This window comes from Saccopteryx leptura, chromosome 11, assembly GCF_036850995.1.
Source record: "Saccopteryx leptura isolate mSacLep1 chromosome 11, mSacLep1_pri_phased_curated, whole genome shotgun sequence".
NCBI classification, from domain to species: Eukaryota; Metazoa; Chordata; class Mammalia; order Chiroptera; family Emballonuridae; genus Saccopteryx; species Saccopteryx leptura.
In genome coordinates this window covers 47,772,540-47,798,847 of record NC_089513.1, presented here as the reverse complement: position 1 = coordinate 47,798,847, position 26,308 = coordinate 47,772,540, and the positions used below count along the sequence as shown (strand labels likewise).

The 26,308-nt window shown below is 45.8% G+C and overlaps 1 protein-coding gene across 1 annotated transcript in view; it reads left to right on the top strand.

The window, feature by feature from the left end:
- The window catches only part of ENOSF1 (enolase superfamily member 1), a 41,309-nt gene continuing 15,001 nt past the window's right edge, over positions 1–26,308 (top strand). Inside the window, 9 exon segments of the mRNA XM_066352337.1 lie at positions 1–102; positions 6,975–6,981; positions 10,632–10,733; positions 16,096–16,211; positions 20,165–20,251; positions 21,006–21,032; positions 23,384–23,462; positions 23,577–23,629; positions 24,046–24,119. Of these exon segments, the coding sequence (XP_066208434.1) occupies positions 19–102; positions 6,975–6,981; positions 10,632–10,733; positions 16,096–16,211; positions 20,165–20,251; positions 21,006–21,032; positions 23,384–23,462; positions 23,577–23,629; positions 24,046–24,119 (629 nt within the window). The 5' untranslated portion in view covers positions 1–18.

The following is a 26,308-nucleotide window of genomic DNA, read 5'->3' as shown; positions in this document are numbered from 1 at the left end:
TCTGGGACTTGCGGCGACATGGTATGTGGCAGGATCTCCCAGCTCTCGGTCCATGACGTGCGTTTAGCCACGTCACTTGGGGGCTACGGCCCCGACGCCATGGTAAGTGCTGCCCAAGCTCTGGGTGCCCTCTCCCCTACCTATCCCAGGGCTCGCTTAGGCCTGGGAGCTCAGCAAGTCGCAGGGAAGTTCCCAACTTTGCAAGAGTTTCGTAAAGGAGAGGCAAGGACAGAGAGTAAAAGTATACAGAAACTTTCCACCCCTCTAGATCTTTTCTATTTTCATTTTATTTCTTGCTGGCGTTTAATATTTCCTGCTTTTACATTTATGACTTGCATTTTGCTGGAAATGGTAGAATAGGCAACAAAAGCAAAATGGTTTTGTTAGGGCTCCACCGATAAAACCTCAGAATATAACACTGGCTGCTTCTTTACTGAGAACTTGTAGGGTCCTTGGTGCTGGGCATTTTGGTGGGGATCCTGATTATGCCACAGCTTGCTGCTGTGTGACCTGAAGAAGACGCTACCCTCTCTGGGGCGCTTGAGCCCGTCTATGAAATGAAAGAGTCACAGTCTGGCTGGGAAGCCAGACAAAGAAGCTCCTTCCAACTCTGAGTCAAGTGAGAGAGAGGGGCCCTCATGACTAGCTGAATATATGGTTAGAAAGGACTTGTCACTGCGAAGAATTATGCAAATACCAGTCTTTAGAAATACTGGAAAGGCACAGACTGACACTGAGGGGCGTTTTGCTTACCAAGAGGGCCCCCTGCTTCCTGCCCCCACGGTCTAGTGCAGTGGTTCCCAAATATATGTGCAGGGTCTCCTTGAGCTCTGTCACCCACGGAATTCTCACTGCCTCACTTGGTCCACTGGTGAGATGACTACACAGAAAAACAAAGTTGCATGAGCCTGAATGTGTGAACCCACGCTGGGAAGTGAAAAACATTCATGTTACAATAATAGTGATTTGTCACCTGAGCAGAGGGAAGAGAATGGGTCCCTGAGGACTCTTAATTCACACTGTAATGTTGTGCTTCTTAAGTGGGTGGAGAGCATAGTGATGTTCATTACCTAACCTGTGCTGTTTGTGTACCTGAAATATACTGCTCACAAAAATTAGGGGATATTTCAAAATGCATATGAAGTGATAAAATATACCCCCTTAATTTTTGTGAGCAGTATATTTGATAAAAATAGGCTTCTCGCCCTGGCCAGTTGGCTCAGTGGTAGAGCGTCGGCCTGGCGTGCAGGAGTCCTGGGTTCGATTCCTGGCCAGGGCACACAGGAGAAGCGCCCATCTGCTTCTCCATCCCTCCCCCTCTTCTTCCTCTCTGTCTCTCTCTTCCCCTCCCGCAGCCAAGGCTCCATTGGAGCAGAGTTGGCCTGGGCGCTGAGGATGGCTCTGTGGCCTCTGCCTTAGGTGCTAGAATGGCTCTGGTTGCAACAGAGTGACGCCCCAGATGGGCAGAGCATCGCCCCTGGTGGGCATACGAGGTGGTTCCCGGTCAGGCACATGCCAGAGTCTGTCTGACTGCCTCCCCGTTTCCAACTTTAGAAAAATTAAAAAAGAAAAAAAAAAATAGGCCTCTCCTTAAAAAACACTATTGAAGTCGTTATTACATTTAAAAGACTGTCCTTTATTCTGAGATTAACTTCTTCCTGCCTTTTAAAAACCTATTTGTCTTTTCTTATATGGTATTTGTTGGAATCCATGGGAATCCGAAAAGACCAGAGTAACAGGCTTTATTGAAAGGAAGAAAGGAACCCTGCTGGGCCCTTCTCCCAGGGAGAAGAGCACCAGTACAAGCTAGGGGGACGAATTTATAGGGTAAAAGGAGAGTCTCGATCAAGTGGGTGTTGAATCAAAAGTCCTGGTATGTCCAGAATGCTCCTCCTTGAGGGGCTTGCCAGCTTCTTGGAATTCCTCTGCCTCAGGGGCGATAGTCCAGTAAGGGTGAGGTCTGACAGGTAAGCGGAACATCAAGACAGCAGTTTGATGTTCACATATCTATCATTTCTCAACTCTGTGGTTACATATAAAAGAAAAGCAGTTATTAATTTTATAATATACAGTGAGGGGTGACGAGGAGAAAGAGGAGAAAAAAATAGAAAATTATTGCTTCTTCTGGAGAATACTCAAGAAAAGAACCTTGCCAAGCCAAGTCCCTCATCCAGTTAAGGAGGTCATCAATTTCCATGCTGTAAGGTCTGAACCAGGCAATGGCTTATAAAAAATTTTGCGAGGTAATAATTGTGAATTGCTTGCTGCGAGTGCTGAGTGGACAGAGTGACATGGTGATACATGGTCTCCTGGATGAGCCTCATGAGATGTGCTGGTCTGGTTCTTCTCAAATGGGAGGACATGTGGAGATTTTTAGAGACAGGGAACTTGTTGGTGTAAGTTTTTAGAAGGACTGAATATGTGTGGTTTAAAAGGAAGGGGGTTTGGAGAACATTCAGGAGGGAATTCTCTGGCCGAGGGGCGGCTGCTTCCTGCTCTCATCCTTACCTATTTGATATTTCCCTTGTGAAGTTCTCCTTGAGGTATTGGGGGAATAGGAGTGTAGGAGCATTTGAGTGTAGGTAATCCTAGAGATTTCTCTCATCCGGGCCTGTAGGAACTTGATAAAGAAGGGGGCAAGTATTTGGAGATCAGGAATGCAGAGATAAGGAGAGTTGTATAGCGGGGGGTGAAAATTCTTCCATGTTAAAGTTAGAGATATTCTTTCCTGGCAGCCCTGGAGAGAGCAGTTAGCTTGAGCTAAAAGAAATGTTTCATGTCCGTTTGTAGGCTCTTCTTCAGCCAAGAAGACCCAGCAATCTTTTCCCCTTAACTATGTGAAGGGTAAAAAGACTGAGAAGCATTAAGAGGTGAATGCTATTCATTCTCCTAATTCTTCAGGGATACAGGAGAGCTTTAGGGTTAGGGGACCTGTAGGGGTTGAAAGATAGGATTTAGGAGGTTTGCTGATATAGGGTTTCAGATTTTTCTGTTTCACGAGGGCAGGTTTCAGGGTTGGTGCATAGGGTTAGGTAGATTTTTCCAATTTTCTGATTGGTGAAGGTCTGCATGCAGTTCTGTAAGAAACTAGTGAACAAACATAAGAGGCAGGGTTCAAAAGTTAGAAAAATAGGAGAGACAAGATGGCGCTGGAGTAGGCGGACGTACCAGCATCTACATCCCAGAACCAATGTGGATTACAAACTAATTTTATGAACTATCAGCTGGAAAAACCAACTTTGGACTAAACTAAAAGGACTCTTCAACCAAGGAACGCTGAAGAAGCCACACAGAGACTGTTTTTAAAAATGTAAGCAGACCGCCTGACCTGTGGTGGTACAGTGGATAAAAAAACATCAACCTGGAATGCTGAGGTTGCCAGTTCAAAACCCCAGGTTTGCCTGGTCAAGGCATAAACGAGAGGTGAGTTGGTACTTTGTGCTCCTCCGTCCTTCTATCTCTGAAATCAATCAATAAAATCTTTTTTAAAGAAATATAAAAAAAAAAAAAAAAAAAAAAGTTAGAAAAATAAATAGGAGAGTGAGTGGACCAATTAAAGGCAATAGTCAAGACACCCAGTTTGTGCGAAACCACTGATTCCATGACTTGGTTTGTTTTTTACAAATTCGCTGTGCTTCAGAGAAGAGAGAGAGAATGAGTAGGAATAAGACAGGGAAGTAGCCAGTCCCTCTACTCCTAGACCTATTTTTGTAGAGATTTCTTTTTTTTTTTTTTTTTGTATTTTTCTGAAGCTGGAAACGGGGAGAGACAGTCAGACAGACTCCCGCATGCGCCTGACCGGGATCCACCCGGCACGCCCACCAGGGGCGACGCTCTGCCCACCAGGGGGCGATGCTCTGCCCCTCTGGGGCATCGCTCTGCCGCAACCAGAGCCACTCTAGTGCCTGGGGCAGAGGCCAAGGAGCCATCCCCAGCACCCGGGCCATCTTTGCTCCAATGGAGCCTTGGCTGCAGGAGGGGAAGAGAGAGACAGAGAGGAGGGGGGGTGGAGAAGCAAATGGGCGCTTCTCCTATGTGCCCTGGCCGGGAATCGAACCCGGGTCCCCCACACGCCAGGCCGACACTCTACCGCTGAGCCAACTGGCCAGGGCCTGTAGACATTTCTAAAGCAACAAGAAGAGGGATTATCTGTACAGCTCGTTTGGTCCTTAGATTGATGGCTAATGTACTAGGAATTGAAAGAGGCTCATGGGGTGGGATTAGGTTGATATTTGGGGTGAGATAGACTAGGGTACAGGTTTCTGTCCAATTAGTAGGGGGAGACATATAGGTGTTGGTCCCACACAAGTAGAAAGCCCCTGATTGGTTGAGGCAGGCTGAGAGGTGAATAGAGAATAGAAGAACAAGGGGTCGGTTTCGTTTCTCTGTTTCTGAGCTTCAGATGGTCAGGATGGAGGAAAGAGTCACCCTTAGCAGCAGTGGGAGTTGTCAGGATCACGGTGTGTGGACCTGTCCACGTGAAAGTCAGTCCTTGGGTGATGTAATGCTGGAAGCGCCTCTTGGACAGTCTTTGAACAGTTTGCTGAGTAACCTGTAAATCCTGCAAGTACTTAGGGAAAGGGTGGTTACATTTTTATACTTTGCAGTTAGAGTTTAAGTCCTAGTGACCACTGCTTCTAGCTGGAATTAGCAGCAGGTCCCAGCCTACAATAGGCATGGGGCATTGAGATAAGAGGAATAAAAGGAGATACTATACATTAAATAAAGCAGCAAAATCAGACTGTCAATACCCACAGTAGAGATCTTCGAGGGATAAATAAAACTCAAATATTCAGGCAAGGCATAGTAGATGGCCCTTGTGTTTACAAGAAATGAGATGAGCTTATCTGCTACTTGGAAGAAATACCTTAGGCTCATGAACTATGTCCTTGGGCCTTCAGTGGCAATTCCCAGCATGCTGGGCAAGGTCAGGTCACAGGTAGCTGGAGCAGGGCTAGAAGAGACTGAACCCTCCCTCCATGGAGCAAGGGGGAAGCTTACCTTCTCATATCCGTCTTTCCACAGCAATGATGTGTCCCTTGATGGGGCCGGGAAGCCTAGCAGGCTTCAGTTTAATGACCTTTCTTTCCACTCTGGAGCAGAGCCCTGATGGAATCCTATAAAGCCCTTTAGGGTACTGGAGCCTTTAAGGACATATGTCAAAAGCTGGTATTTCTGACTTCTTTTGGGTCTTATTTGCCTTTTCTGTTACTTCCTTGGCCATTATAGACCTTAAAAGCCATGCTCAGAAGATCTTACTGAGGGGCTTGACTAAGAGAGCAAAATTGGGAATTCAGTGTCTAAAGAAGCCTATTAGATTGAGGAAAGAAAGGATTTGATTTGCGGTGGTGGACTGAGAATGAAGTTGAGCCTTAGCAGAAAAGACACGATATCCCTTTACAGCAAGGAAGTTAAAAAGGGTGGTGGTGTGTCTCCTTGAGGCAGGCAGGGAGGGGCTGCAGAGGAGTAGGTTATCTACATATTGTAAGAGAGTACTAGTTTTGAGATTGCATGCTGCTAAATCCTGAGCTAGTGCCTGCCGAAACAGGTGTGGGCTGTTTTTGATCCCCTGGGGTAAGACAGTCCATGTAAGTTGCTGGGCTGCATTAGTGTCTGGGTAAAGGCAAACAGAAAGTAAAAGGGTGTAGAGGAATGGTAAAGAAGGCTTTCTTGAGGTTTAGGATTGTGAAGTGAGTGGTGTCTGAGGGAATGTGTGACAGTAACTTGTAGAGATTAGTGACTACTGGATGGAGGGGAATTATTGCCTCATTGATTAGGTGTAAGGCTTGTACGAGGCGATAAGCCCCTGAAGATTTTCGAACAGGAAGGATGGGGGTATTGCAGGGAGAGTCGTGGGGATGAGTAAGCCTGGTTTAAGAGGCAGGTAATTATTGGTTTAAGGCCTTAGAAACAGACACAGTTACACATTAAACAAAGACTTCATGTATAAATTATGAATTAAGGAATTTAAATGAGTGCGCTTTACTTGTTTCAATTAAAATTATACTAGAGATATTTTCTGACAAAGAGACAAAACAGATTGTTCACTCACACTGCTCAATAGACAATTCTGCTTTTTTAAGCTTTTCGAGATGGCAGGGAGTTGTCAGTATAGAGGGGAGGAAGAGAGAAAGCAGACGGATGGACAGTGTGAGCAGCTGGATGGAAAAGAAGGAGGGTCAGAATCTGCAGGAGGAGAAGGTGGTGGCATCACGTGGTCAGAGGAGTCAAAAAGATTTGGAGCTCTGAGGAGAGAGAAGAGGACGAGGGGTAGTGGAAGGCAGAGTCAGTCTCTGCGGAGGGGGAAGGATGGGGGAAGAAGAAAAAGAGACAGAGCTGCCAGTCTTTAAGGAGGGAGGAGGGGTTTAAGAACACAGTGGAGAAGGGAGGGGCCCCTGGCCAGCAGGGGAGGAGAAAAGAGAAAATGGTATTTGCAGGTGAATGAGAAACAGATTTAGCGAAGAGAGGAGAGGGGGCTCTTGGAGAGAAGAGACTCAAGCGGAAGAGATCTGCAGAGGGACCAGAGAGGGGTCCCGAGAGAGGGGCGCCCCCGGGGGTCAGGCAGGAGAAGGAGAGAGTTGGGAGTCCGTGGAGAAGGAAAGATTAGAAGCGGAGGTTTTAGGTGAGGTTTCTCTGGCCAAAAATGGCCTGTATGTAGAACAAGCAGCACAGAAATTAAGGACAGGAGCGAAAGTAAAAGGAAGCCTGCACGTAAGGAATTTCTGATGCCCTCCTCATCCGGTGGCAGAAATTGTCAAGATCTCTTAGGATATTGTAATGGTAGTAGAAAGCAACCTAGCTAGGCATCTAGACTTTTGAGGAAGCCCGTAGAAGCTAGCCGCCTGGACTGGAAACCTCCCAAACTGTGAACCTCAGAGAGTAAGGAGTAGTCTCTGAGGCCTGGATTGGGAGGAGCCCATGTTCCGAGGGGAGCATGGCTGGACGGTTTGGACTGAGAGGAGCCCAAAGTAGAGGAGACTGGTGAGAGAAGGGGGCGTCCCCGCCTTCAGTCACAGTTCTGAGAGGAGAAAATCTCCGTAGAGAGTCTCAGACAAGAGGTCGTCACCCCAAGGCCGAGATCTTGGTAGGAGAGGGGCCTGGGTAGGTGCGCCTAGACTTTTGTAGAAGTCCATAAAGGAGTAGAGGCAGACCACTCGTAGATATGGGGTCCAAAGTCAAAACTTTCCAACCAGGAAGGGGTGTTTTGGTGAGAAATTTGGAGGCCAACCAGGAAAGGGGAAAGGAGAAACTCCTTACCTTTCTGATCCGGCAGGGATTTAGGACAGGGTTAGACTTTCTGCCAATCAACCTACAATTACACGTCCAAACAGAATCAGGGAGTAAGCCCAGGACGAGCTGCTGCTGCCCATTGCTTCCCTGGTTGTAAGTTTGGACGGCAAAGAAGGATCGTCCAGGCAGTTAGTACCCTGTCCTGGGTTTCGGCACCAAATGTTGGAATCCATGGGAGTCTGAAAGACCAGAGTAACGGGCTTTATTGAAAGGAAGAAAGGAACCCTGCCGGGCACTTCTCCTGGGGAGAAGAGCACCAGTACAAGCTAAGGGGACAAATTTATAGGGTAAAAGGAGAGTCTCGATCAAGTGAGTGTTGAATCAAAAGTCCTGGTATGTCTGGAATGCTCCTCCTTGGGGGCCTTGCCAGCTTCTTGGAATTCCTCTGTCTCAGGGGCGATAGTCCAGTAAGGGTGAGGTCTGACAGGTAAGCGGAACATCAAGAGGACAGTTTGGAATTCACATATCTATCAATATTATGGTAAATGACTTAAAAAAAACCCCACCCCAGTTGTTAATCTTTGGTGGATCACCAAATAAGTGAAATTTTACTGGCTTGTAAAATCTAAGCACCTGACCCTCTGAGGTAGGGGTCAGGAACCTATGGCTCAGGAGGCAGATGTGGCTCTTTTGATGGCTGCATCTGGCTCTCAGACAAATCTTTAATAAAAACAATAATAACATTAAAAATATAAAACAGCCTGACCAGGCAGTGGCGCAGTGGATAGAGCATCGGACTGGGATGCAGAGGACCCAGGTTCGAGACCCCGAGGTCGCCAGCTTGAGCGCGGGCTCATCTGGGTTGAGCAAAAGCCCACCAGCTTGAACCCAAGGTCGCTGGCTCCAGCAAGGGGTTACTCGGTCTGCTGAAGGCCTGCGGTCAAGGCACATATGAGAAAGCAATCAATGAACAACTAAGGTGTTGCAACACACAATGAAAAACTAATGATTGATGCTTCTCATCTCTCTCCGTTCCTGTCTGTCTGTCCCTATCCCTCTCTCTGACTCACTCTCTGTCTCTGTAAAAAATTAAAAATAAATAAATAAAAAATAAAAAATATAAAACATTCTCATGTATTACAATCCATTCATTTTCTATTGCTCGTGTTCATTGTTGCGGGTGGCTGGGGCCAATCACAGCTGTCCTCCGGGACAACACCAAATTTTTATTGGATAATGTATAACGTACATGGGTCATTGTATGGCTCTCAATGAGAATGGAATTACATTTTAAAATATGTGGCGTTCATGGCTTGCTCAGCCAAAAAGGTTCCCAACCACTGCTCTGAGATATACCATCTCAGTCTCTCCCAGCCTAGGTTTTTCTCATCTGTATAATGATATCCACTTCATACATGTAAATGAGATGCCTGTGGAGAGCCTGGCACAGAGAAAGTCATCATTAAGTGTTGGCTCTAACTACTATTTACATATTAGCAAACCAAAGCAGAATAGGCTCTGACCTAGGCTTTCTTCTACTTTGAAGTTGTGAAGTGTTAAAGTGGCCTGTTTTACTGTAGAATGGAGTTTCTCTGCTTCTGAGTGGTCTGTGACTTCTAGGTCAGGAAGGATTATCTGACCCATATTGCAAGTTCATAAATCCTTAAGTACTTATCTCCTGGAGATATGGGTGTGTGTGTGTGTGTGTGTGTGCGCACGTGCGCGCGCATGTGCTGATTCTCAAGTACCTTCTTAGTAGATAGAATGTGCTGCTCTGCAGTTCTTGGTGGTGCTGCCATAACACGCGTGCTTGCTTTCTGTGCCTTCGTGGTCTGCTGGACTCAGCACTTAGCAGCAGAGTGAGCTGCTGATGGAATCAGACAATATTCCCAGAGCTCTCTCATTTTAAAAAAATTCTTGAGTCTCTCTCTTCTTTCTTCTATATCATCTCTGGTTCCCTGTCTTTGATGTCACTGATTCTGGCCTCTATCTGGCCTGTTCTATTAGCTAAAGTTGCTAGCTCTTTTTTCTATTCATGTATTGAGTTCTTCATTTCTGTTTTTAAAGTTTCAGTCTCCTTGGTGAGGTACTTGTTTTGTTTTCTGAGCTCATTAAGTTGCCTATCAGTGTTTTTTCGCACCTTGTTGAGTATTTTCAGAACTTCAATTTTGAATTCTCTGTTGCATAACTCCAAGGTTTCCATGTTATTGAATTGCTTTCTGGAGATATTTCATTTTCTTTCTGAGTGCGTCACTTTCTTGGGTATCCACAGTATTCGGTATTTTTTCTGCCTTGAGGGCATTTGATAATAGTATTGTTAAGAAATCAAGCAAAAAGAAAAATTAATTAAAAAGATAAAACTGAAAAGAAAATTAAATAAAGTATAAATATAATAAAAGAAAAAAACACAAAATAAAGAACAAAAACAAAACAACAAAGAAAAACTAGAAAAAAAGAAAAAATTAGAAGAAAAGGAAACCCCCCCCAAAAAAACTTCTAAGCAAAAAGTGGCTTTTCTATTTTTTTCCAGTAAGTGGCTCTGGATACAAGTTTTAGCTCTGTGGAATTCCCAGGCTGATCTCTGCTATAAGTGGCTCTTGTGAGACGGAGATGGGGCTGCAGTCGCAATGATGAGTGGGGCTTTATGGCGTTAGCCATGGTGAGCTCAGGCCTCTGGTTGCTCCTCCCTGTGTCCCAGTAGACCAGGGACCAAACGCTGAGCATCTCTGTTCCTCAAGGGAAAGAGTGGTCCTCTAGAACTAGCTGTGGGGTATGTATCTGCCACTCTCCATACCCACAAAGGGAGGGAGGTGGCATTTGGGAGATTGGGGGCCACACGCTGTATTTTTTGTCCAAGTGCAGCCTGCCAGTAGACCATGGGAACACTGGCAGTGACCCCTAGTTCTGCCGCTGCTTTGGTTCAGTATCACACCAAATTCCCCCCAACCTCTCCTTTCCTCCTGGCAGAAGGAGACCCAGTCACTCTGGGTTTCTCCTCTCTCTGGAACCCTTGTGGACAAAAACCCAGACAGTCCGGGTTTCTCAACCCCTCCAGAGCCCACCACAGGTGTTTCTAATCTCCCACCTCACTTCTCAATCCTTCCCACCTTTAGTCCATTCACTGCACTGATTCTCTCAGACAAGCCTGCCAGCCCAGCTGGGGTGATAGCTATTTAATTTGTTGAAATTTCAAGGGGAGAGATCGTGGTATCTCACGCTGCCATTACTTTGGCGTCATCTCCTGATTCTGTTTTGATAGAAAACATGCTCAAGTGTATGGTTCTTCTATTCTCAGTGATGTCGTCGTCAGGTGTCAGATTTCTTATGTGTTGTTGTGGGGTGGGGGGGTGGGGGCATTTTTTTGGCAGCACACAGACCCTGACTACTCGGCTGCACACAAGACCCTGACTACTCAGCTGCCTATGTTGTCTTAGAGACTGATGCAGAAGATGGACTCAAGGGGTATGGAATCACTTTCACGCTGGGAAAAGGCACTGAAGTTGGTGAGTTGAACATTCTCTTAAGGTTCTAGAATGCTAAATTTTTACTTAGATTCCAGTTCTCACCTTATTTTTCTCTGTATTTACTGCTCAACATGAGTGAAAACAATCTTTCATGCTTTCTTTATTTCATTGGGAGAAACTAAAAAATGGCAGGATTTGGCCCCTCCCCTTGTAGTCATGGATAGGTGGAGGGAAAATCCTTGGATCTCAATTTCTCTGCAGAGCGTGAGGCCCTCAACTAGGCGAGTGACTGAGGAACATGAGAGGGCCGATGTGCCCTCACATAGCAGGGCTTATTGTGATGTGCACAGTGAGGCTACCAACTTTTCAAAATACTTCACACTGAGTTGCTTTCAAGTCCGTTGTTTGTCATGCAGAAAAAAAGGTCTTTGGGCCGGCCCAGTTTCTGAGCTCTCACCTGGAAAGAGCAGATCGTGTAGGATGCATGGTGAGCCATGGGTCCGTCGTTCTTCTCTCAGAGCCTGACGGGAGCTCAGTGGTGGTCTTCAGCCCCTCATTTTTCAGAGATAAGGAAATTGAAGTCCAGACAGTTGTTCAGCTAGTCACACTGAACCCCCTGACTGCCCAAATCACTTTCTGTCCGGAACATTTAAATACAGGTTATTGGGTTTTTTCTCCCAATGCATAATTCATGCACAGGATACAAAATTCAAGAAGTACAAAAAAATTATCTTTGCAAGATCAATTTCAATGGATCATTGGGGCTGAAGCCAAATTGTGATAGGTTCAAGAGTCAGGGTTCGGGAAGGGAGGACACCGATTATCTATATTTGGTTGTGATTCTCCCCTGGATTTTTATTTGCACTGTCAGCGGTCTCTTAGTTGCAGAATCAGTCTTGCCCCACTGAAAGGTTTTAATATTGCTGAGCAGGTAATAGGAGAGATAGAGAGGGTTTGTGTAAAAGCAAAGGGGAACTTTCTTGAACATCCAGGGGGTACCACCAAGGTGGCCGCTGTCCCAGCTCTCCACAAAGCTAGCATTCTGTCGTGCCCTCAGCCAGGCCTTCTACAAACTTCTCTTGAGCATTCCTGTGCACTTTGCCAGGCACCAGAAATAATAATCTTAAAAAGAGAAAGGAGACAGTTATGCAGGTAAGGACAAGGAATGCCCAGACTTCTCAAGGTGACACACATAAAGAACATAATAGTGCAATGTGAGAAGAACTATTTTTTAAAAGTGGGTACAAGTGAATTGATTGTGCAGGAGGATCGGGAATGGCTTCAGAGGGTAGGTGAAGCTTTGAGATGAGCCTTGATGGGAGACCAGGAATTTGCCCAGCAGAATGAGATTCAACATTGATTCCCTGTCCCCTTCTTCATTAAGTCAATGGTTTATAGTTAATATTTTCCCCAAGGCAGTGACTGTTGACCATGATAGGTTTACAAGCTGTGTTTCAGCCTCTCCTATGATTTTACTTGTCTCTGGTCTGTGTTGAGCACTTTATGAAGCTGCTTTTTCCATACCACAGCCATCCAGGGCAACCCAGAAAAGTTGCATAAAACTGAGCAAAGTTACAAAATATGTTATTGGCTATTGTACCTACTCTCTGTTAACCCCTGTCCTGACAGGCATCTCAGGTGTGGTAAATTAATTTCCATCTCTTTATGACTTTAATAAGTAGCTCTTTTGTGGTGATGTTATTGGTTTCTGCCTTTTTCAGACCACAATATAACAGAATCCATTTTAACTTTAACCTTGCTACATATATCAGGTGACTCACTGCGGTCTCAATGAATGTGTTACAGAGTGTTCGCATTAAAGGAAAAAAAAATCCCATTAGCTCATCACTGTTTTCCTGCAGCCTTTATCAGATTACTTACCTAATCACTCTTTTATGATCCAAAAAGAAAGAAAGAAAGAAAGAAAGAAAGAAAGAAAGAAAGAAAGAAAGAAAGAAAGAAAGAAAGAAAGAAAGAAAGAAAGAAAGAAAGAAAGAAAGAAAGAGGAGGGGAGGGGAGGGGAGGGGAGGGGAGGGGAGGGGAGGGGAGGGGAGAGAGGGAGGGAGGGAGGGAGGGAGGGAGGGAGGGAGGGAGGAAGGAAGGAAGGAAGGAAGGAAGGAAGGAAGGAAGGAAGGAAGGAAGGAAGGAAGGAGAAAAGAAAAGAAAAGAAAAAAGAAAAGAAAAAAGAAAAGAAAGAGAGAAAGAAAGAAAAACAGTCTTTCCTCATTACCATGAAGAGAGTGCTTATGAGGGCAGGGGGGCAGGGGAGTTGTAGTTGTTTTCTTAATGTATAAAATAGACAATGTAGTTGTTGTTTTAAGGTAGGAAAAGAAAAAGAGAAAGAATGTTTAAAGAGACCAAAGACAGCCTGAAGGGCTCACACGAGCTCTCAGGCTAGGCACCCATGGTTATCCCCAGGCCTTACTAACTTGTCCTTCTCATGGCAGAGGGTCCCAGAATTGAGCCCTGGGTGGATGGAGTACAGGAAAGAACGCTTGGGTGTAGTCAGCAAAAAGCTGCCTTCAAGGGCCAGTTTTTTTCCAGATGAATTTTCCAGCTATGGCATCCAACATTCAAAGCTGAAGTGGACTTTTTCTCCACACTGAAATCAGACCACCACAATCAGCATTTCTATCGAATGCACCAAACTTATTTAACTTCTGGCACTGGCCACAGTTTGAGCAAGGAAAATCCATGTACTATAGAGTAGGGATTTTCAACTGGTGTGCCACAAGAGTTTTAAAAATAAAACATGCAGTATCTGACTATTTAGTCAGGGGCACTCACCTCGTTTCCTTTAGATTGTCAAATAAAGAAATGACAACAGCCAACACAATAGCCATCTTGTGTGAATGAGTCAAAATTACTGTCAGAGCAGCAAAAAAAATGAATTTTGGTGTGCTGCAGAATTTTAGTTATTAGTTTATGTATGCCCTGAGATGAAAAAAGTTGGGAGTCGCTGCTATAGATGAACATGTTAGTGTTGCTTGTGCATCTCTCAGAGCTGTAAAAGATGAGACCATCCTTAACTTTAGATAACTGCACTTGCCCTTGGAACACAAACCAGAGGTATGCTTCATTCGCTGATTTCAAGCAACCATTTCATCAGTGAGATGAAGGTTTGATGTTGATAATTATACACCGCTCTCTGAGTTGCTGACTTACTCTTCAGATGGCTTTAATCCAACCATCAAGGACTGAGGAGGATTCTGTCTTCTCACAACTCTAGGGTGTGAATATCTGAGCTATAATGATTCTGTATCTCATTAACAAAAGCCCTAGAGAACACAGGATGGTTGGTTCAGCCTTAAATGCTCCATAAGAGAGCAAGTACGTTATCATCTGAGATCTATTTCACTCAGAGGCCAGGCGTGTTTTAAGAGCATGTTTCAGATTCTTTCAAAGGTCTTTCTCCTAGGATATGATTGAGATAGTAAAACTGCACCTCAGCAGCTATCCTAGGCTCTGGCCAGTTGGCTCAGCGTTAAAGCAGCAGCCTGGCATGTGGAAGTCCTGGGTTCATTTCCGGTCAGGGCACACAGGAGAAGCAACCATCTGCTTTTCCACCCCTCCCCCTCCTTTCTCTCCCTCACCCCTACCACAGTCATGGCTCATCCAAGCAAGTTGGCCCCGGGTGCTGAGAATGGCACCATGGCCTCACTTCAGGTGCTAAAATAGCTTGGTTGCTGAACAACAGAGCAACAGCCCTAGATGGGCAGAGCACTGCTCCCTAGTAGGCTTGCCAGGTGGATCCCTGTTAGGACACATGCAGGAGTCTATCTCTCTGCCTCCCTGCCTCTCACTTAATAAACACACATACACACACACACACACACATACACACACACACACACACAAAACAACAACAACAACAAAAACAGCTATCCTATTTATTGACCTGACAATTTTAATATTGAAGTAATGGCAACACCAAACAACAAATTTATCAGATTTTTTTCTAATAAGTTAATTGTTTGGGGGATATGTTGATGATTTGATTATTTTGGCCATTTATACATAGACCAAGTATTTTATAGACTGAGCAAAGGATGGACAGAATATCAATTCCCCTTCAATTTGTTACTTATTTTTCATCTGTAATAACAAAATAAAGCCTTTTTAAATAAAAAACACCAAAAATAAATAATTGATGGTAATGCTGACTCAAATTAAGTTTAACCTTCCAATTATTCACGGAAAATGTGTATTATAAGTAACTCAACAGTAAGTAACTTAATGTTTATGACTAGTATTTTCATGTACTTTATTTTTTATTATTATTTTATTTTTAGTGAGAGAGAGAGACAGGGACAGACAGACAGGAAGGGAGAGAGATGAGAAGCATCAGCTCATAGTTGGGGCACCTTAGTTGTTCATTGATTGCTTTCTCACATGTGCCTTGATTGTGGAGCTCCAGCAGAGTGAGTGACCCCTTGCTCAAGTCACCACCCTTGGACTCAAGCCAGTGACCTTGAGCTGCAAGCCAGAGACCTTTGGACTCAAGCCAGTGACCATGGGGTTATGTCTATGATCCCACGCTCGAGCCTGTGACCTCGCACTCAAACTGGTGAGCCTGCGCTCAAGCCAGATGAGCCTGTGCTCAAGCTGGCAACATCAGGGTTTTCTCAGCATCCCTGGCCAGTGCTCTATCCACTGTACTACCACCTGGAAAGGCATGTTTTCATGTACTTTAATTTTGCATGTAAGCTAATTGCAAATTTATTTTATTTCACCTTTAATACTATGTTATCTTGTGAATTCAAAATATTTTCTATACTTGATAATAATGAAAAGGAATTTTTTTAAAATTCTGTAAGTTAGTCTTATTCCTTTGGAAAAATGAACTAGCAAAGTTTGGTTTTGGATCTGGCTGTCGGGACACTTCACAAAGTGAACAAGAAAATATTTTGGGAACATGATTTAAATGTTTACCTGTAAAGTCTGTTTTCCACATGACAACCAATCAAAATGTGTTTTCTTGACTCAGAAATTAACTTCAGTACATAGATTAACAACTGTTCTACCTGTGTGATATCACTATGATAACCACAGAAACCATATGTGGGGCAATTTATAAAAACATACACCTTTTATATTTAAAATTATTTTCATAAAAAGCTAACATTAGTTTGTTTGAGGTAGTTGCATGTCTTAATTTGTTGACCTCATACCAAAACATACACACGAATTAAAACCTCTTTTAAATTATTTTTTTTATTTATTCATTTTAGAGAAGAGAGAAAGAGAGAGAGAGAGAGCTAGAGAGAGAGAAGGAGGGGAGGAGCAGGAAGCATCAACTCCCATATGTGCCTTGACCGGGCAAGCCCAGGGTTTTGAACTGGCAACCTCAGCATTCCAGGTCGACATTTGATCCACTGCGGAATTAAATCCTCTTTTACAGTCGTCTGTGCTGTGAATGAACTTGCCCACCATGTGCTTAATAAGGACCTTGTGGAGACTGTTGATGACTTCAGAGGCTTCTACAGGCAGCTCACGAGTGATGGGCAGCTCAGATGGGTAAGGGGTCTATTATGTAAAATGCTTCCATAAATAATGCTATTAAGGTCTAAGACGTTCTTTGATTGTGAAAAATGTGAAAATAGAAACAGGTGTCCAATTTTAAGGTAAAATATTTTATTTAGATAAATTAGGACTTGAACCATTTAGACAATCAGTGTTTTAAGGTAACTGATTCCTTTCTGTAAGACTTGAATCTGGAATTTGTATTCTGATAACTGTCTCTGCCCTTCTTGGCTTCCTGCCCACTCCCTGAATGGGAAGAAGTGGTCTAGACCCTGGATTAAGCATGGAATGGACCACCTTTCTGGGGGAGAGATAATGTAAGTAGTATAGGATTCAGGACAGAAATGCAAGCGAACACAGAGACCAGAGCACCTTTTGTGTGTATAGATCTATTTGAACCTTAAGTTCAAGTCATGAAAAAAAGTGAACTTCCCAGAGAAAGGATTTTGTCATATTAAGATTGGTCCTGGCCCTGGCCGGTTGGCTCAGCGGTAGAGTGTTGGCCTGGCGTGCGGGGGACCCGGGTTCTATTCCTGGCCAGGGCACGTAGGAGAAGCACCCATTTGCTTCTCCACCCCTCTCCCCTCTCCTTCCTCTCTGTCTCTCTCTTCCCCTCCCGCAGCCAAGGCTCCATTGGAGCAAAGATGGCCCGGGCGCTGGGGATGGCTCCTTGGCCTCTGCCCCAGGCGCTAGAGTGGCTCTGGTCGCAGCAGAGCGACGCCCTAGAGGGGCAGAGCATCGCCCCCTGGTGGGCAGAGCGTCGCCCCTGGTGGGCGTGCCAGGTGGATCCCGGTCAGGCGCGTGTGGGAGTCTGTCTGACTGTCTCTCCCTGTTTTCAGCTTCAGAAAAATACAAAAAAAAAAAAAAAAAGATCGGTCCTGTAACCAGGTACTTGCCCTTGCCTCCTAATGCTGGCTCTGTCTCTGTCCATGAATAGAGGAAAAAGGCACAATAGAATGCCCTTTCACACTGCTTCAGATTTCATTTGCAAATTCTGCAAAGTTAAGCTTGATTTTAAAGGCTTCCTCTTGAAGAAGCTCCCAGTGGCCAAATCTGGGACAATTCGAGCATCAAAATAAATATGGTAGCAATGGCTTGTAATACATTGAATAACATTGGAGTCCATGAATCCATTAAGATAGTAAACAAACAACTAGGGAAAGCTTGTCATTACAATAGAATACAAACTGGTATAAAAAGAAGGAGGTCTGGCCTGTGGTGGCACAGTGGATAAAGCATTGACCTGGAACACTGAGGTTGTCGGTTCAAAACCCTAGGCTTGCCTGGTCAAGGCACATATGGGAGTTGATGCTTCCTGCTCCTCCCCCCTTCTCTCTTCTCTTCTTCTCTCCTCTCCATAAAATGAATAAATAAAAATCTTTAAAAAAAAATTTTTTTAAAGAATGATAACATTAAGGCCTGACCTGTGGTGGCACAGTGGATAAAGTGTTGACCTGGAAATGCTGAGGTTGCTGGTTCGAAACCCTGGGGTTGCCTGGTCAAGGCACATATGGGAGTTGATGCTTCCAGCTCCTCCCCCCTTCTCTCTCTCTGTCTCTCTCTCCTCTCTCTCCCTCTCTGTCTCTCTCCTCTCTAAAAATGAATAAATTAAAAAAAAATTAAAAAAAAATGATAACATTAGACAATCACCATATTAGACAATAACCATGATAACTATAATCGTCTGAAGCAAGAACATTTCAGTGCCAAAACTTTGAGGGTAATATTAATCTCCTTACTTAGATAGGAAACATGGCAGCTTCATAGTGCAACAGTCTAATGAGCACTATCTTATCCAGGCACTAAAGATTAAAAGACCTAACAGAAAAACAAATAGCAACATCACTTATGTAGAATTTATGCCAAAAATGTACAGACTGAATCTACTCATGAAGGAACTTCAGATGAACTCAGATGGAGGTACATTGTACACGTCAACTGGCCTGTACACTGTAACAATATCAATAGCATTTTTTTAAATAAAAAGAAAAAATTGTTCTGGATACAAACAGACTAAAGAGACATGACAGCTAAAAGCAATATGTGAATAAAATAAAGTACATTATTGGGACAGTTGATAAACTTTGATTATGAACTGCCTTTAGGTAATAGAATTCTATTAGTGTTCTAGTCCCTGAATTTGATTGTTGTGCCCTGGTTATGTAAGAGAAATATCCCGGAACTGAAATATTTAGTTTTTAGGAACACTGAAATATTTAGGATTAAAGGAGCATGATATCTGTAACTTGGTCTCAAATACTTCTATAAAAAATTTTTCATTTATATTTTATTTATCTGTATAAATATACAAATAATCTGTGTACATATACAGATAAATAAAATATTATATATTTATAAAATATATATTTACAGGGTCAGGCAAAGTAGGTTTACAGTTGTGAATATGCAAAACGCAGAGTTAAAATGAATTAAATTCTTGCATTATTGTATTATTTTCAACATATGAACAACTATAAACCTACTTTTGCCACCCACCCTGTATGTGTGTGTATGTGTGTGTGTGTGTGTGTGTGTACACAGAGAGAGAAAGAGAAGAAATATATGTATACAGGAGGGTTTTTTGCACCATTGTTACAACTCTTCTGTAGATTAGTCACTATTTAAAAAAAAAAAAGCCTGGGCCCTGGCCGGTTGGCTCAGCGGTAGAGCGTCGGCCTGGCGTGCGGGGGACCCAGGTTCAATTCTCGGCCAGGGCACATAGGAGAAGCGCCCATTTGCTTCTCCACCCCCACCCCCTCCTTCCTCTCTGTCTCTCTCTTCCCCTCCCGCAGCCAAGGCTCCATTGGAGCAAAGATGGCCCGGGCGCTGGGGATGGCTCCTTGGCCTCTGCCCCAGGCGCTAGAGTGGCTCTGGTCGCAGCAGAGTGACGCTCCGGAGGGGCAGAGCATCGCCCCCTGGTGGGCAGAGCATCGCCACTGGTGCGCGTGCCGGGTGGATCCTGGTCGGGCGCATGCGGGAGTCTGTCTGACTGTCTCTCCCCGTTTCCAGCTTTAGAAAAAAAAAAAAAAAGTTTAAAAAAAAAAAGCCTGCCTGACTAGGCAGTGGCGCAGTGGATAGAGGGTCAGACTGGGATGCGGAAGGACCCAGGTTCGAGACCCGGAGGTCACCAGCTTGAGTGTGGGCTCATCTGGTTTGAGCAAAAGCTCACCAGCTTGGACCCAAGGTCGCTGGCTCGAGCAAGGGGTTACTTGGTCTGCTGAAGGCCCACGATCAAGGCACATATGAGAAAGCAATCAATGAACAACTAATGTCGCAGTGCGCAACGAAAAACTAATGATTGATGCTTCTCATCTCTCTCCATTCCTGTCTGTCTGTCCCTGTCTATCCCTCTCTCTGACTCTCTCTCTGTCTCTTTAAAAAAATAAAATAAAATTTTTTTAAAAATTTAAAAAAAAAACAAAAAAACCCTTAGCATTTTATTTTATTATTTTTATTTTTTTGTATTTTTCTGAAGCTGGAAACGGGGAGAGACAGACAGACTCCCGCATGCGCCCCACCGGGATCCACCCGGCACGCCCACCAGGGGCGACGCTCTGCCCCTTCCGGGGGGCGTCACTTTGCCTCGAGCGACCAGAGCCACTCTAGCGCCTGGGGCAGAGGCCAAGGAGCCATCCCCAGCACCCGGGCCATCTTTGCTCCAATGGAGCCTTGGCTGCAGGAGGGGAAGAGAGAGACAGAGAGGAAGGGGGGGGGGTGGAGAAGCAAATGGGCGCTTCTCCTGTGTGCCCTGGCCGGGAATCGAACCCGGGTCCCCCGCACGCCAGGCCGATGCTCTACCGCTGAGCCAACCAGCCAGGGCTTAACCCTTAGCATTTTAAGTGAATATCTATGGCTGCCTTTTCATTCTTGAAATGTGACTCTGGCTAAGGAACCCAAATCTCTCTTTTATTTCTAAGATGCGCTTGTGTGTTTTACTTTCTAACCAGATCTGTCCTGAGAAAGGTGTTGTGCATCGGGCTACAGCGGCTGTTCTCAGTGCTGTGTGGGACCTGTGGGCCAAGCAGGAGGGAAAGGCAACGGGCCCAGCAGCATGTCTGTGGAACAGCACAGTGTGTGCAGAGGAATCAACACTCCTCTGTGAGCAGCCTGAAAGGCAAATACTTCACAGGCTTTGCAGGAAACAGAGGCAGCTGTTGGATTTTTTTCTCCCTTAGAGATGTTGGCCGTAGATAAGAGATTGTCACAGCAGGTTAGAAAGGGCTGAGAAAGAAGTGGGGGCAGCAAATGTTAGGAGGCAACATTTGGGACCAGTGGGCCGGTGAGCAGGGGTTTGTTAGCAGGACTTTGCATTTACGTTCATACTTGACACACATGTTTTATTTTTATACATCTTTTCTTTTTTTTCTTTTTTTTTCTTTTTTTTTTTTCTGAAGCTGGAAACAGGGAGAGACAGTCAGACAGACTCCTGCATGCGCCCGACCGGGATCCACCCGGCACGCCCACCATGGGGCGAAGCTCTGCCCACTAGGGGGCGATGCTGTGCCCATCCTGGGTGTCGCCATGTTGCGACCAGAGCCACTCTAGCGCCTGAGGCAGAGGCCACAGAGCCATCCCCAGCGCCCGGGCCATCTTTGCTCCAATGGAGCCTTGGCTGCGGGAGGGGAAGAGAGAGACAGAGAGGAAGGCGCGGCGGAGGGGTGGAGAAGCAAATGGGCGCTTCTCCTGTGTGCCCTGGCTGGGAATCGAACCCGGGTCCTCCGCACGCTAGGCCGACGCTCTACCGCTGAGCCAACCGGCCAGGGCCTCATCTTTTCTTTTTTCTTCAAGCCTCTGTGGAAGTTACTTGTTGACATGGTAAGTAAATTCTTTCACATTATTATTGTTTCTGTAAATGAAATGGATTTCATGGATTATTTGCCTTTCAATAATCAGTAAATATACTCAGGATTGTCCAGGGATCACTAGTGATGATAAAACATTAAACCAGTAACATCTGATATTTAAGTAACAGTTGTGTCCCCTACAAGCAGGGTGGCCCTGTGGGAAGCACTGAGTTAGGTCACCACCTGCCAGCCCCCCAACGTGGAGCTTTCACATATAAGACAAACTCTCGGAGCCTCCATTTCTAACGATGAAAAAAGGGATTATCATGACTTCTCTGGGTACCTGATAGAATTAGTTCAAAGACCAAATGAGAAAAGTGCTTTACAAACCCTGAAGAGCAAGATATTATAAAGATGTTATTCGGTCACTTTGACTTTGAAAGAAAGTGACAGATGAGATTATTGTGTCTCTGCTGTATGATTCCAGCTGGGCAGGAACCAAACACTGAATTCAAAAGATCCACACGTCGCTCTCCTTTCTCCTCCACCTGTCTGTCTGTAGCAGGGATGAGCACTTGCAGCATCAGGCAGACCTGGCTGGGTGACCTTGGGCATATCACTGCAACTCTCTTGAGCGGCAGCTGCCTCAGGGTGATGCCTAGAATGGTCCCTAAATTCTAGTAGTTAACAAATGAAGGCCCTATTTCTTATTTGGCATTACAATTACGGAGGAAAGAGAACACCATGGCCTTGAAGATTGTTGGTCCCTTCTCTGGGGAAAGTGAAGACAGGAAGATATCACGCCATTTCTCCACGTGGCCATGGGTGGCATGAGGGCACCATCTGAAGGGGAAGCACAGGGACCTTTTGGAGCCCCCTCTGGCTCAAGGTCAGCTTTTCAGAGGGTTTCAGGAGGAGGCCCCCAAAACTGAATGACCTGAGGTGCCTGCGATCCCAGCTGTGGACGTGCCTGTTCCGGTTTCAGTGCCCATCCTACTTTTTCTATTATTGATTTTAGGGAGAGAGAGAGAAACATTGGCTTGTTGTTTGGCTTACTTATACATTCATTGATTAATTTTTGTATGTGCCCAGACCAGGGATTGAACCCACAACCTTGGAATATCAGGACGATGCTCTTAACCAACTGAGTTACTTGTCAGGGCATCCAGTACCCTTAAAAGAAGCAGAATCTCAGCACTGAAAGAGCTTTTATGATTTTTGTTTGTTTGTTTGTTGTTGTTGTTGTATTTTTCTGAAGCTGGAAACGGGGAGAGACAGTCAGACAGACTCCTGCATGCGCCCGACTGGGATCCACCCGGCACGCCCACCAGGGGGCGACGCTCTGCCCACCAGGGGGTGATGCTCTGCCCCTCTGGGGCCTCGCTCTTTTGCGACCAGAGCCACTCTAGCACCTGGGGCAGAGGCCAAGGAGCCATCCCCAGCGCCCGGGCCATCTTTGCTCCAATGGAGCCTTGGCTGCGGGAGGGGAAGAGAGAGACAGAGAGGAAGGAGAGGGGGAGGGGTGGAGAAGCAGATGGGCACTTCTCCTGTGTGCCCTGGCCGGGAATCGAACCCGGGATTTCTGCACGCCAGGCCGACGCTCTACCACTGAGCCAACCGGCCAGGGCGCTTTTATGATTTTTAACAGTTATAATGGAGTAATATCGGTCACAGAAAACCTGAGTGCTTCCCATGTGACTGTTAATTGGGACTGAGGGAGGTCTCAGCCAGAGGCCTAGCTGACTCTGCCTCCTGGTGCAGCCCAAGCCCTGAGCCTGCAGAAGGGAAGGGTGTGGAGAAGAGGAGAGGACAGCCAGTGATGATCCAGGGACTCAGCTCGCTGGGCACTCTCACATTTAATCCACTCTGTTCCGGTCAGGGGAGTGAATTGTCCCTATTTGACAGCAGAGGAAATCGCCCAAGGTCATGCTGCTAATAGTGCACACAGAGCAGACCCTGAGTGGCCTGGCTCTGAGACCAACCTTCTTTCTTCTCCCTCTAAGCTGCTCCAGTATCATGCTCAGCCCTGAAGTGGGGAGCAGTGACATGTAAAGTGATATCATACACGCTTCTATCCATTTAACGGGTGCTGAGTGATTGCCTCATGCCCTGTCCTCTTTTCAGAAGCCTGGAATAGGGAGCTAGGTTTTGAGGGAAAGGAGAGGCAGGGAGGGAGTGAGGGTCAGTTGGAGCACAAGGAACTAAGGATTTCATCAGGAGGTGGCGATGACCCCTGAAGGACTCTACACCAAGGGATGAGAGAATCAAACAATGTACTTTCCTGAAAAGGATAATCCCTATGTGTCAGTGTAAGCAGATTCTTAGAAACACAATCCACTTGTGAATTGCTTCAAGCCTTTCACCCTCCTGTCCCACTGCCAGGACCCCAGGACGCTGCTATCCTGCATAGATTTCAGGTACATCACCAATGTCACCAATGTCACTGAGGAGGAAGCCCACAGTGCGTCATGTTCAGGGGATGGAACTGAAGCATTCTGGTACATGTTGATGTGTAAAGAACATAGTGTATGAAACATTCGTTGTGTAAGAGACTGATGTTTTTATTTTTTTCCAGAAATACTGCAGAAAAGTCAAGTTGGTAAAAAAAAAAAAAAAAAAAAGAGGTGGGTTGTGAGGAAATTCCCTTCATTATTTTTTGTTATCATGGCTTATTTTTGAGTGTCTCTGCCCTTTGGGGCTTCACATTGTCCTCCCGAATGTCACATGCCCAGCAGCCCGCACTGAGCAGATTGAGTCTAGAGGAAGAGGCCTCCTGAGTATGACTGCGGAAGGCCCTGGGCTAGTGGTCAGTCCTGGAGGGTATCCTAACCACCCCTATTCCACACTTCCCACACACCCCCATCCCCCACTTCCTATTGACATTCTCAGAATGTGTGTGATCCTAAACGTGGCCAGGGGCTGCAGGGGTGGGGTGCGGGATCAGAAGGAGATTCTCTGAGGGGTAGCAGTTTAGCTACAGGCAGGAGTCTGAAGGCTCCTGGAAAGAGCAGTGTGTTGACAGGTACTGTGTTTCCACAGACGAGCAAATGCTAATGCATGGCTACCCTGCCTACACCACATCATATGCCTGGCCGGGGTACTCGGACGACACGCTGAAGCAGGAGGGCATTTGAGCCTGCTTGGGTAGACAGGTTTTATGTTCCAGGCTTTCTGGAAGAGTTTTCATATTTTCTTGTTAGCCTTTCTAAATCCTGTGGCTCCAAGGCCTCATTCTGGAAGTACTTATACTCAGACAGAAGCAACGCCATTCACATTGTGGACACGGGACTCTGTGGCCAGTGGCTTTCACCTTGGGTTCTGAAAGGTGACAGCCTAGGATTTGATTCCCAGGCAGAGAGCAGCGTAACATTGTACACTGTCACACATCAGGCTGAGCTTCAGTTTCCTCACTGTGAAATAGGGAAATAATCTCTTATCTCACGGGTAGTATTGAGGATTCAGAAAAATGCTCTAAGTTGTGCAGCAAGTGACACAGTCACTGTATGACTGCCGTGTTACTTTCCTATCATACTGTCCTCATCCACAGCTGAGAGGAGAGACTAGATGCAGGGGTCCCCAAACTTTTACACCGGGGGCCAGTTCACTGTCCCTCAGACCATTGGAGGGCCGCCACATACAGTGCTCCTCTCACTGACCACCAATGAAAGAGGTGCCCCTTCCGGAAGTGAGGCGGGGGCCTGGATAAATAGCCTCAGGGGGCCGCATGCGGCCCGCAGGCCATAGTTTGGGGACGCCTGGTAGAGTTTGTACCTCACTCTTACATGTATTAGTTCTGTGGATGCCACAGAATATCACAGCTTTAAGAAGGGATATAAATGCGCCATTCTCCCTTCAGCAGTGTTGTGACAATTAAAGAAATGTTCCCATAGAGATGAGTAAAGAAAGTCACCCTGCAAGTACAAAGACTTATGCTTGTGGGCTAAGCTGTTTCTGCTGAGTTCCAACAACACATGGCTGTTCCTCTGGTTCCCGCTGTGAGAGCAGAGCAGAAGTGACTGGGTGCTCATTAGACCAGGAACACTTTTCAGTGTTGGGTCGGCTGTGCTCCTCTCCCCGCTGCTCTGCACTGAAGGGCGGCTGGACCGGGTCACTTATTTGTGTGAGAATGAACTTGACTCTTCCTCTTGGCAGCATGAGAGGCTCAGCAATGGAGAGGAGCCAGGATCAAAAGGCTCTAAGAAGGCCACGATCCTCCAGGAGCAGTCCAGTGTGTAGGGACACGTAGGAGACATTTCAGCCTAGGCAAGGTTCTTTTCCCAAAGATAAGATGTGGACACTAATTAAGAATCATAGGACATCAGAATTGAAAGAGACGTTGGAGGTTACTGGTTTCGAGCAGCATTCAGTGTAAGCTGATTCTTAGAAATCCACTCTACTGTATCAGTAACAGGCGTTGATTCCGCTTTTACTTGGAAACCTCCGGAAGTAGCGAGCTTAACTGTTGAAGGAATTTTTGCATTGTTGGAGGGCTTCAAGTGTTAGAAAGAGCTTCAGTGTCCTTTGTTTCCATATAACCTCTAGTCACGGGTCCCAAATCTTCGCAGAGTTCCCAAGAGCCAGGCCCCCATGCAGCCCTTCTCTGCCCCGGGCCCATGTCCTCTCCGGACTAACCATCTGTGCTTCTTTCCTGTCTCCCTCCGGTGTGGTTATGGAGCCCTCAGCATCCCACGGTCTTCCTCTGGATAAACTGATTGTCAGTGGCCCTGAATCCTAACAGTGCAGGGCACAGTGGGACCACCATCACTTGACCTAGTAACTCTAAGTCCATCAGTACAGCTCAAGGTGGTTTGTTTGCTGGGATAACTCACTAGGATTTACATGACTCTCGGTCAGTCTGGGTTGCCTGGCCTCCTGCTGCTCCAAGTGTGGCCTGTGGAGCAGGCGCTCCAGCATCCCCTGGAGCTGATCAGAAGTGCTGACCCTCGGGCCTCTCCTCAGACCTGCTGTGTGGGAATCTGCATTTTAACAGGACCCCTGGGTGATGTTGTGTTTGAGAGGGCTGAATTCTTGTGAATTCCTCAGCTAAACACAGGGTGGAGGAGTGAGAACTCAAAGGAGGCAGCATGATGGCGGTGTAAAGAGGCTTAGAGATGTGCTGGATTTGGGATCAAATCTTACCCTTTCCCTCATTGCCTGCATTGCTGTATGATCATGGGCAAATCACTTAACCTCTCTGAACCTCAAGTTCTCTCTCTATAAGTAGGGAATAGTACTGACTCATACTTTTCAAACTTGCTGTGTCTGAAAAAGACCAGCACAGTCAGTCTTCATAGCAAGGGCTCAGTC